At 37.2% G+C, this 12,717-nt stretch overlaps 1 protein-coding gene across 1 annotated transcript in view; it reads left to right on the forward strand.

Annotated features, from left to right (window-relative positions):
- The window catches only part of BBOF1 (basal body orientation factor 1), a 35,744-nt gene that overhangs the window by 4,630 nt on the left and 18,397 nt on the right, over positions 1-12,717 (forward strand). The window contains exons 3-4 of the mRNA XM_069597038.1: positions 3,424-3,489; positions 6,325-6,468. Coding sequence (XP_069453139.1) covers positions 3,424-3,489; positions 6,325-6,468 — 210 coding nt within the window. The remainder of the gene's footprint in view (positions 1-3,423; positions 3,490-6,324; positions 6,469-12,717) is intronic.

The raw sequence follows: 12,717 nt of genomic DNA on the forward strand, positions 1-12,717 counted from the left end.
AAGAAACTTCTTTGGGAGGAAAAAGTAAAATAAATTATTCAATATACCCTGGTTAACTAGCTCTCTTATAATTTTGTTCCTCCATACATGCTACTATATCCTAGAAATGCATTATTTGCTTAAACTTTATTTAAACTGTTTGCAGTCTTCATGTTAATTATAGAAATATTAGAAGTGAAATGTGTTTTAAAAACTATCATATTTTAGACAGAATTAGGGGATTTCCCTTATGGTTTTTGTATTTAAGGCTTTGTTCAGTCAGCTCAAAATAAATCTATTTTACACCTGTTCTACATGACTTAGGTCTGTCTGTATTTCTTTTAAAACATTTTTAGGTTTCCCTTGAGCTATTCTAAGATTATTTACAACAATATTTCACTTCTGTATCTTCTGATTTTTTAACCATGTCAAGGAAGGTTTACCTTAAAAAGCTACAGTACTTTGGCCACCTGAAGAGCTAACTCATTGGAAAAGACCCTGATGCTGGGAAAGATTGAAAGCAGGAGAAAGAAAACAATATGGTTGAATGGCATCACTGAATCAATGGACACGAGTTTGAACAAACTCCGAGAAATAGTGAAGGACAGGGAAGCCTGGCATGCTGCAGTCCATATGGTCACAAAGATTTGGACATGATTTAGTGACTGAACAACAGCAACAACAAAAAGCTAGTCAGATTTCCTACTAAAACATGCCAGCATCCTTGGAGAAATGATTGATTATAAGACTGGAGCAAGGAGAGTAAGAGATGAACTTTAATATCTTATTGTGACAGGAAGTAAGTAACAAAAAATTAAAGGACACAGAGGGTAACTTGAAGGGGCTCCCACTGGCCAAATCTGGGACCATCAAAATAAATGACAGTAATCAGTTACAGCTTATTGAATAAAATAAGTTCATGAGTATATATAACTGATAAGTATATACCTTAATAAATATTGGAGAATAGAATGCTTTTCCTTAAAGTAGAATGTAGTAAGTTATTAAATTTCCAAGGAATGATGCAATAAAAAAAATCACCATTTGGAGTCAGAGTAATAATTGATTCAGTCAAGAACAAGAGTGGATGCTAAAACTAGTGGGTGAAAGTTTAATGAGCAAAAACATATTTGCATAGTCTTAAAATATAGTCCTCCAAATTTATTAATAATTATAAAAGGAAAAATTGTAACTTTCAACTGGAGAAACCTGGCAGACACAGTCTTAACCAGTTGATTACACTTAATGTCAGTCACCTCATGCTGTGATGCAGTGACAAGGATACATCATCACTTAGGCAGTGTATGCTTGCTGGAAAGCCATAACCTGAATCTTCTGATGAAGAAACATCTCAGACAACTCCAGCCCTGGCCAGTATTCTTCAAAAACGTTGGTATCATAAAAGACAAAGACCGAGAAACAGCTCCAGTTTAAAACTAGAATAGATGACAACTAAGTGTAATCATAGTCAGGCATTATATCCTAGACCAGAAAAAGAAAAGTTACAGTGAAAGGACATCATTGGTACAGTTGATGCTAAAGTTGAATATGGAGTATAGATTAAATAATAGTATTTTATCAATGTTAAATTTCCCAATTTTGATCATTGTACTACTAAGAGATTGTTCTATTCCTTAGGAAACACATAATGAAATATTTAGTACAGGAGTATGATGTCCTAAACTTATTCTCACATGCTCCAGAAGAAACAGCTTCAAGTCTACATCATATTTATATATGTATGTATATACACACACGTATATATGTATATAGACCTATCATAAAGGGAAAACAAATGTGGCAAAATTGAGTGAAGAGTATATGAGAATTCTTTGTACTTTCCTTGAAACTTTCCTTTAAAAATTTACTCATTTAAAAGAAATGCGAATCAAAACTCCAAGTTATCACTTCACACTTATTAAGATGGCTACTGTCAGAAGAACAGAAAATAGCAAGTGTTGGTGAGGATGTAGAGAAATTGGAATCCTTGTGCAATTTGGTGGCAATGTGAAATGGTATAGCCTTTATGGAAAACAGAGATTCATCAAAAAATTAAAAATAGAATTATCATATGATGCAACAATCCCACTTTGGAGTATATTTCCAAGAGAATGTAAAGCAAGATCTTGACGAGGTAACTGCACACCCAGTGTTCATGAAACCCTATTCATATAGTTGAGAAGTGGAAACAACCCAAATGTCTGTTGATTGATGAGTGAATAAACAAAGTGTGGTATACAAATACAAGAATATTATGCAGCTCTAAAAGGGAAGGAAATCCTGTCCTGTGCTACAACATGAATGAACCTCAAGGCCATTATGCTAAGTGAAATAAGCCAGTTACAAAAGGACAAATACTGTATGATCCTACTCATATCAAGTATCTGTGGACAGAGAGTGTTGCCTCACATTCCAGTAAACAAAGAATGTCACCTACCATTCCAATTCTACAAGGATCAAGCCATCAGCCATTGCAGCCCCCTACCCTCGCCTGCCATCTGCCTCCTTCCACAGTGTGTCCTGAGGCGAGGAAATTCAGGCTGGAGCAAAACAGGAAGCATTCTGAGCTTTGGATACTTGGCCCTAGATAATTAACACACGTATATCTAAGGAATAATTTCAACAAGCCCAGATCTTTACATCTTCCCTGACACAGAAATGCACTAAAATCATTAACTCAGAATACCTTTTCCTTGTGATTACTGGTAACATTTTGATGTCTGACTACATGTTTTTTCCAGCAAGAATCTGCTATATATTCTGCCTGCTCTCTTAATTCTTCTGAGCAGTTCCTCAGAGCTTTCTGAGAGGCTGTTTCCCAGGCTATATAACCCTCAGTATAATCCTGAAACAAAACTTCATTCACAACTTTTAGGTTGTGTGGTTTGTCTTCCGTGGACATACCTGAAGTAGTCAAAATCATACAAACAATGTAGAAAGGCTGGGGGAGGGAGGAGAAGGAGTTAGTATCTCATAAACAGAGTTTCAGCTTTGTAAGGTGAAAAAGTTCCGGAGATCTGCTGCCCAACAATGTGAATTAAAAATGGTTAAGATGGTAAATTAAGAGAAATTTTTTAACCATACACGTTACCCAGGCAATTATGATGATAGCCGAGTTTTGAAAACTGGCAACAGCAAGTTAACAGTATAAATAATGTCCTCTCTTCTCATCTTCCCACCTTACTCCACCTCTCCAAGACTACTGGTTTATTTTATTCCATTCTGTTCTGTTCTACTGGCTATGCTGTGCAGCGTGTGGCATCTTAGTTCCCTAACCAGGAATTGAACCCATGCTCCCTGCACTGGGAATATACAGTCTTAACCACTGGACTACCAGGGAAGTACTCCCTACTGGTTTTAATATCACATGAAAACTGGGCTATGTAATTAAGTTAGGATACAGAGAAATGTCTTTGCCTTCCTCTTTATTTTCATTTTCTACAGATTGAAAAACTGAAACAGCAATTGAATGAAACAAAGGAAAAAGCCCAAGAGGAGAAGGAAAAATTGGTATGTACACTGATTCCTCACTTACTGGTGGTCAGGTTTCTGGCAAGTTCAGATATTTACGACACGAGAATAAGTAACTCCTCTTGAGAACTCAGTCATCTTAAAGCTCATACACTTGATTGTCCAGATGCACAAAAATAACATAAAATTATGTTATTGTCGAAAATCATCTCGTAGTAGTGGTAGCTTACTAATCTTGAGCTCTAGGGCTTTTCAGTGGACAGCGCTGGGAAACATATTTTTTGAAGAATAAAATATATCATGAGCTCATGCTAATAGTTTAAATTCAGATGCAAGAGTACAGGATTTTTACTTAACCCTATCTGTGTCTTCTTTCTCCCTCACCCAAAATCCTGGTTCTTAATGATACCAATGTAACTGTGTATTTTCTTCAAACCTCAATACATCAATAGGCACAGAATACTAATATTAATACCACTACCCACATAAACTGGTAGATACAGTTTAGGATTTGAGTTGGCAGGGGGTACTTTTCCCATTAGGATATATACCAATAGTGATCTACAGTCAAATTCAGTTCAGTTTAGTTCAGTTGCTCTGTCGTGTCTGACTGTTTGTGACCCATGGACTGCAGCATGCCAGGACTCCCTGTCCATCACCAATTCCCAGAGTTTACTCAAACTCATGGCCATTGAGTCGGTAATACCATCCAACCATCTCATCCTCTGTCGTCTCCTTCTCCTCCCACCTTCAATCTTTTCCAGCATCAGGATCTTTCCAAATGAGTCAGTTCTTCACATCATGTGGCCAAATATTGAAGTTTCAGCTTCAACATCAGTCCTTCCAATGAATATTCAGGACTGATTTCCTTTAGAATGGACTGGTTGGATCTTCTTGCTGTCCAAGGGACTCTCAAAAGTCTTCTCCAACACCACAGTTCTAAAGCATCAATTCTTCTGTGCTCAGCTTTCTTTATAGTCCAACTGTCACATCCATACATGACTACTGGAAAAACCATAGCTTTGACTAGATGGACCTTTGTTGGTAAAATAATGTCTCTGCTTTTTAATAAGCTGTCTAAGTTGGTCATAATTTTTCTTCCAAGGAGCAAGGATCTTTTAATTTCATGGCTGCAGTCACCATCTGCAGTGATTTTGGAGCCCCCCAAAATAAAGTTTGTCACTGTTTCCCCATCTATTTGCCATGAAGTGATAGCACCAGATCCCATGATCTTAGTTTTCTGAATGTTGTTTTAAGCCAACTTTTTCACTCTCCTCTTTCACTTTCATCAAGAGGTTCTTCAGTTCCTCTTTGCTTTCTGCCATAAGGGTAGTATCTAAGGTTGATATTTCTCCTGGCAGTCTTGATTCCAGCTTGTGCTTCATGCAGTCCAGAATTCCTCACGATGTACTCTGCATATAAGTTTAATAAGCAAGGTAACAATATACAGCCTTGATGTACTTCTTTCCCGATTTGGAACCAGTCAGTTTTTCCATGTCCAGTTCTAACTGTTGCTTCTGATCAAATTAACAAGGTCTAAAAACAATTTGAAATAATTCCTTTCTGTAAGGCTATGGCACCAACTCTGCAATACATTTTGCTTTTGATCTTTTAGGAGTTGCTTTAAGAAATTAATGTGAAATAATGTAACTATATAATTATAATTATTTAAAATAGTCTTCCCTGGTGATTCTGTGGTAAAGAATCCACCTGCCAAGTAGGAGACACCAATTTGATCCCTGGGTCAGGAAGATTCCCTGGAGAAGGAAATGGCAACCCACTCCAGTATTCTTGCCTGGTAAATCCCATGGTCAGAGGAGCCTGGTGGGCTACCATGAGGTCACAAAAGAGTTGGACGTGACTGAGCAACTAAACAGCAGCAGCAATTATGTAAAATATTGATGTGTTTCCAAAGTAAAAATCTGTCAAACACGGTCTATTCTGAGAAATGTAACTTCTGTCCATGTCTCCATAATATACCAGAGTATATTGTCAAAATGGGTTTCTGTCAACATGATAGGTAAGAAATGATATTTTAGTGTATTTCAATTTGCATTTCTCTTATTCTGAGCTAGATTGAGCATTTTTTTCATGTGGTTAAGTGTTTTTTGCAGTTTGATAGCTCTTTTCATTTGTTAGTTGTGTTACTGGCCCTTTTCCTCCTCCATTTCCCTCCCCACCTTTTTTTTCTCTTTACTCTCTCTTCTTCCCTTTCTCCTCATCTCTCTTTTTCCTTCTCCTCTGTCTTCCTGCTTCCTTCCTCTTTCTCTCACCTTCTTCTCTATTTATTTAAGAGATATTGGCCCTCGCCTTGTCTCTTTGCTTACTGATTTTAATTTAGGATCAGGGATGTTATTTAGCTCTCTTATAGATTAAAGATTTGTTTAGTCTTCTCATGAGGATTTCCCAGGTGGTGCTAGTGGTAAAGAACCCACCTGCCAATGGAGAAGACATAAGAGACATGTGTTTGATCCCTGGGTTGCAGAGAGCCCCTGGAGAAGGGCATGGCAACCTACTCCAGTATTCTTGCCTGGAGAATTCCATGGACAGAGGAGCCTCACCCATATAGTCCATAGGGTCACACAGAGTCAGACACAACTGAAGGAAATGAGCATGCATGCAATCTTCTCATACCTCTTTTTAATAACATCTACTTTTCTATACACAATCAGGTCGTTTTAGAATTTTCTCCTTATTCAAGGCACTTGGTCTCTTTTAATAAAAATTAAAACTTTATGTGAAGGTAAAAAGGGAGATTTTTCTTCAAAGAAGAAAGACAAATGGCTTAAGGCTTCAAATGGAACAGGACTTTGTGTGACCTCTGTTCTTTTTCCTAAGTCATTTACCTTTTATGTTGTTTTGTTGTTAATACAGGAACAAAAATTTACTATGCAAGTAAGTGAGCTGGAGGGACAGTTCCATCAGAAGGCCAAAGAAATTGGCATGATTCAGACAGAGCTCAAAACAATAAAACAATTCCAGAAGAGAAAAATCCAAGTGGAGAAAGAATTAGATGATGTAAGTTTCTTTCATTCTTTCTTTCTTTAAAAAAAGACATTAGAATTAACTATTTATGTCTGCAAAGGCCTTCATAGACATTGACTCCTGTGAGATGGTAAAGGATTCCCTCTGACATTGTAGAGATTATCTGAGAAAAACAGGGAAGATATATCAGTGTAGGACTGAATGCAGAAAGTCTTAATAGACTTTTGTTTTTTTAAGCATTGATTTCTTTGTGAATTCACCAGATCTTAGGCAACACACCCTCTTGCATTTATCACCAGTTAAACCTTTGGAACTACTATGGCTGTAGAAAACAATGGTGGCAAAGTAGCAAAGTCCTAAAAGAAAATATGTATAGACTGATGAATGATAACTTCAGAAAATTTTAAGACACCCTGGGTAGGGGTGGATGGAGTGAGGAAACCTGTGTACTTTCAGAAATGTACTGACAGTACTGACAGAAATGTCAGTACTTTCTCTGACATTGCATACTCTTTCTGTCCCCTCAGTTCAGAATATAGTATTATTACTTTAATGACAGTGCAATAAATAGCATAGATGAGGGCTGGACACAAGCAGCTGAAATCAGCTTTGAGGTTTGGGCAAGTTACCTTCTCTATACCTAGGTTTCCTCATCTGTAAAAATTGAGGGTGGTAAGAGTTACTGGCTCATAGCGTTGTTGAAGGATTAAATGAGTTCATATATGTAAAGTGAAGTTGGTCAGTCTTGTCTGACTCCTTGCAGCCCTATGGACTGTAGCCTGCCAGATTCCTCCATCCATGGGATTTTCCAGGTAAGTCTACTGGAGTGGGTTGCATTTCCTTCTCCAGAGGATCTTCCCTACCCATGGATCAAACCTGTGTCTCCTGCACTGCAGGCAGACTCTTTACTGTCTGAGCCACCAGTGCTTAAAATAGTGTATGTCACATGGAATTAACAGTGGTATATAGCTCTTCGCAAAAAAAAAAATATTCTTATTTGTAACATTTACTGATTTCCTTGGTATAAATACTTATACTATGGCCAATTTCAACAAAGCCACAATGCGGGCAAAAAAAAAAAGAAAGAAACTGAACTCAGAGTGGTTACTTGTGCTGGAGGGGAGGGGAAGGAGAAATGGGGAGATGTTGGTCAAAGGGTACAAACTTTCAGTTATAAGATTGACAAGTTTTTAGGAATCTAAAGTATAATATATTGACCTTAATAATACTGTATTATATACTTGAAACTTGCTAAGAGAGTAGATCTTAAGAGTTCTTACCACAAAAAAAGTAATGGTAGTTTTGTGACATGATGGAGGTGTTAGCTAATGCTACGGTAGTATTCATTTTGCAATATAGTGTATCAAATTAGCAGATTGTACAGCTTAAATGTACATGCTGTTAATATGTCAATTATATTTAAATTAAGCTAGAAAAAGGAAAAAAAAAGATTAGCAAAAAAGTGATTTTTTTCTGTGTTTCCATGTCTGCCTGCAATGCGGAAGACCTGGGTTTGAACCCTGGGCTCGGAAGATCCCCTGGAGAAAGACATGGCAACCCACTCCAGTATTCTTGCCTGGAGAATCCCCATGGACAGAGGAGCCTGGCCGGCTATAGTCCATGGGGTCGAAAAGCATCAGACATGACTGAGCGAATAAGCACAGCACATAGTATTTTGTATTTCTTTTATACCACTTAGTCCAATCTATCTTGATATTATATTTATCATTTGTCTTATCTCCCCTGCTAGATGGTAAATTTTTTGAGGCATGAATAGTATTGTACTTTGTATTTATTGAAGTACAAGATACAGAGTAATGCTCAATAAATCTGTGTTAAATACTAAGTGGGTCTTTCATTTAAAATGTAATTGAAGGAATATCAAGTTTTCTACTAACTAGATGGGAAGAATCCTTTCACAGTGTATATATATATCAAATCATTGTGCTGTATACTTGAAATAGCATACATTTGTCAACAATGGGTTAGGAAGATCCCCTGGAGAAGAGAAAGGCTACCCACTCCAGTATTCTGGCCTGGAGAATTTCATGGACTGTATAGTCCACGGGGTCGCAAAGTGTCAGACACGACTGAGCGACTTTCACTCACTCACTCCTCGATAAAGCTGCAAAGATTTCTAGAAAGAATATCTAGTTTTGTTTTATATGAAAATATAAAACTGAACCAAGTTCCTTAACTTTTCAGGAACTCTCAAAATAGCCATCCTGAGGTGTAGGTATACATTCTGAATCAAAGTGAAGGAAGAACTAGTTGTTCATGTTTGATTGGGTCTTGGTGTGAATTTTTTTTTTAAAGAACAATGTTGCCACCTAGTGGAGAAATGGATTTTGGACCTTTCGAAAGAGGATGGGCCAGGAAAACTTAAAATTCAAAAATAAAAGATCCTTGCTAGTGTGAATCATAGGGTGGTTCTGTGGAATCCCAAATATGGAAGAATTAAGGCAGGTGTGGGGCTCACAACTCAAGGGGGGAAAATTATACTGTGCATATAGAATTCAATATACAAATTTAAAAGAGGCTAATTAACTTTAGATTGCTAAATGTATTCAAAGCATAAATTTAAAGAAAAAGCAATTTCCATCTACCTGATTAACAAAAGGAGCATTAACCTTATTTCTTCACTTACATATTGTGAACATTTTTCAATGCTATTATGTATTTTTCTATAAAACCTTTTGACTGGATGCATGGATTTCCATTGGGTAGATATACCATGATTTATTAATTGGTTCCTTGTTGGATATTTGGATTGTTTTTCTAATTTTTCACTATTATAAACCAAGGAACATCTGAATAACAAAATATTTTTCTATATTTTTAATTGGTTTTAGGATAACTTCTTGGAAGTTACAGTGAGATTTATAGATTAAATTACAACATGAACTTTAAGGTTTTTAATATGTATTGCCTAATCATCTTTCAAAAGATTTCTTTATTAATTTACAGATTTGGGGAGAGTCCAATGGCAAATAAAAGGTTTACTGCACCCTACCCTACTTAGACAGTAGACTTCTCCACACATTTATATATTGACAGTAATTCTGAAAGTCTTTCACAGTATGAGGCCTTTTATAAATGTATAAAAAATACAAGAAGAAAGAAGAATATCTGAAAGATCATATGATATGGATCAAATGGAGATTTAATACTGTTACGACAGAGATCACAGTAAGGAAAATTGTTAAGTATAAGGAAGGACAATATTAGAAACAATAATAATGATTCTGTGAAAATCCACAAGACCTCCTAGAACTAACACCAAAAAAAGATGTCCTTTCATCCTAGGGAACTGGAATGCAAAAGTAGGAAGTCAAGAGATTCCCAGAGTAACAGGCAAGTTTGGCCTTGGAGTACAAAGTGAAGTAGGGCAAAGGCTAACAGAGTTTTGCCAAGAGAACACACTGGTAATAGCAAACACCCTCTTCCAACAACACAAGAGATGACTCTACACATGGACATCACCAGATGGTTAATACTGAAATCTGATTGATTACATTCTTTGTAGCCGAAGATGGAGAAGCTCTGTACAGTCAGGAAAAATAAGACCTGGAGCTGACTGTGGCTCAGATCATCAGCTCTTTAATGTAAAATTCAGACTCAAATTGAAGAAAGTGGGAAAACTACTAGGCCATTCAGGTATGACCTAAATCAAATCCCTTATGATTATACAGGAGGTGATGAATAGATCTGATAGGGACCAGATCTGATAGACACAGAGTGCCTGAAGAACTATGGACAGAAGTTTATAACATTGTACAGGAGGTGGTGACGAAGACCATCCCCAAGAAAAAGAAATGCAAGGTAAGGTGTTTGTCTGAGGAGGCCTTACAAATAGCTGAGATAAGAGAAGTGAAAGACAAAGGAGAAAGGGAAAAATATACCCAACTGAATGCAGAGTTCCAGAGAATAGCAAGGAGAGATTTTTTAAAAAAAGCTGTCTTAAGTGAACAATGCAAAGAAATAGAGGAAAACAATAGAATGGAAAGACTAGAGGGTCTAAGAAAATTGGAGCTATCAAGGGAACATTTTATTCAAAGATAGGCAGTAAAAGACAAAAAAAAGTAAAGGACAAAAACAGCAAGGACCTAACAGAAGCAGAAGAGATTAAGAAGAGGCGGCAAGAATACACAGAAGAACTATAAAAAAAAGCTCTTAATGACCCAGATAACCACTATGGTATGGTCACTGACCTAGAACCAAACATCCTGGAGTGTGAAGTCAAGTGGGCCTTAAGAAGCATCACTACGAACAAAGCTAGTAGAGGTAATGAAATTCCAGCTGAGTTACTGTCACCCTGCTTATTTAACTTATATGCAGAGTATTTCATATGAAATGCTGGGCTGGATGACTCACAAGTTGGAATCAAGATTTCTGGGAGAAATATCAATAACCTCAGATATGCAGATGATACCACTTTAATAGCAGAAAGTGAGGAGGAACTAAAGAGCCTCTTGATGAAGGCGAAAGAGGAGAATAAAAAAGCTGGCTTAAAACTCTATATTCAAAAAATGAAGATCATGGCACCTGGTCCCATCACTTCATGGGAAATAGATGGGGAAAAAGTGGAAACAGTGTCAGATTTCATTTTCTTGGGCTCCACAATCACTGTGGACTGTGACTGCAGCCACAAAATTAAAAGATGCTTGTTCCTTGGAAGGAAAGCTGTGACAAACATAGACAATATATTAAAAAGCAGAGACGTCACTTTGCCGACAAAGGTCTGTCTAGTCAAAGCTATGGTTTTTCCAGTAGTCGTGTACAGATGTGAGAGTTGGACCATAAAGAAGGCTGAGTGCAGAAGAACTGATGCTTTCAAACTGTGGTACTGTAGAAAACTTGAGAGTCCCTTGGTCAGCAAGGAGATCAAACCAGTCAATCCTAAAAGAAATCAACCCTGAATATTCATTGGAAGGACTGATGCTGAAGCTTAAGCTCCAATACTTTGGTCACTTGATGCAAAGAGCCTACTCATTGGAAGAGACTCAGATGCTGGGAAAGATTGAGGGCAAGAGCAGAAGGGGGCGACAGAGGATGAAATGGATATGGATGGTATCACTGTCTCAATGGACATGAGTTTGAACAAGCTATGGGAGATGGTGAAGGACAATGAAGCTGCAGTTCATGGTGTCGCAAAGAGTTAGACACAACTTAGTGATGAACAACAACAACAATAACCTCTGTATTAAATGGTTATTACTATTCTAAGTATTTTATGTATATTATTTGTTATTTAATCCTTGCCACGTCTCTATAAGATAGCTTCTATTATTATCTTTTTTCTACCCTGGAGACCTGAGACTTAGAGAAGATAATGATTTGCCAAAACAGCTGGTGAGAGAGGTAACAGTTGAACCTTGGGTCTGTCTGATGGAAAGTCCTTCTCTATTGCCTTTTTTTTGTGGCATGAATGTTAGATTGAGCATACCTATTTCATCTGATTGGTGCTTACCAGTAAATATAGCCTTCAGAATCAGAGTTATTTAGCTCAATTTTTTTTCTTTTGCCCAGAAGAATTTTATGTTCTTTTTAGTCTATGTAGTTTTAGAGGATAGAAGGATCTATCTATGAGAATCATAGGGAGATACTTTTTAGATTTATACTAGGAAGAATTTTCTTAAAATGAGAACTCTTAAAGGGCAGCCTAGGAAATTCATATGATTTGAATTATTGGCACTTCTGTCTCTAGATATTTTTCTCATAGGAAAGATTACTGTTAAGTGGGAGATTTGTATAGTCTGACTCCTAAGATTCCATCCAGCTCTGAAAATTATGATTCTGTGAGTTCATGTGTTTAAAATGAAGATATTTGGTGGGGATGAGTATTATAATAACTTATTTGAATGTTCTGAGAACTGTTATTCATGAAAAGCTTTTTAGAAACTCAGTACTAATCTTGTAAGTGAAAGTATAAGTTGCTCAGTCGTGTCCAATTCTTTGCAACCCCATGGACTATACAGTCCATGGAATTCTCCAGGCTAGAATACTGGAGTGGGTATAGCCTTTCCCTTCTCCAGGGGATCTTCCCAATCTATAGACATTTATGAGAAATATGGTACTCGGAGGGAGGGCATGAGGTTTTTCTGTGTGTTCAAGATTAAGAGGTAAATGTGTGACAGAGAATGTTTCTTGACTGAGAATGTTCCAGGAATATGCCCCAATCTGGGGCTTCCCAGGTGGCTCAGTGGTAAAGAAGATACCTGCCAATGCAGGAAATGCAGGAGACATGGGTTCAATCCCTGGGTTGGGAAGATCCCCTGGAGA

This window comes from Ovis canadensis, chromosome 7 (genome assembly GCF_042477335.2).
Source record: "Ovis canadensis isolate MfBH-ARS-UI-01 breed Bighorn chromosome 7, ARS-UI_OviCan_v2, whole genome shotgun sequence".
In the NCBI taxonomy this organism is placed as follows: Eukaryota; Metazoa; Chordata; class Mammalia; order Artiodactyla; family Bovidae; genus Ovis; species Ovis canadensis.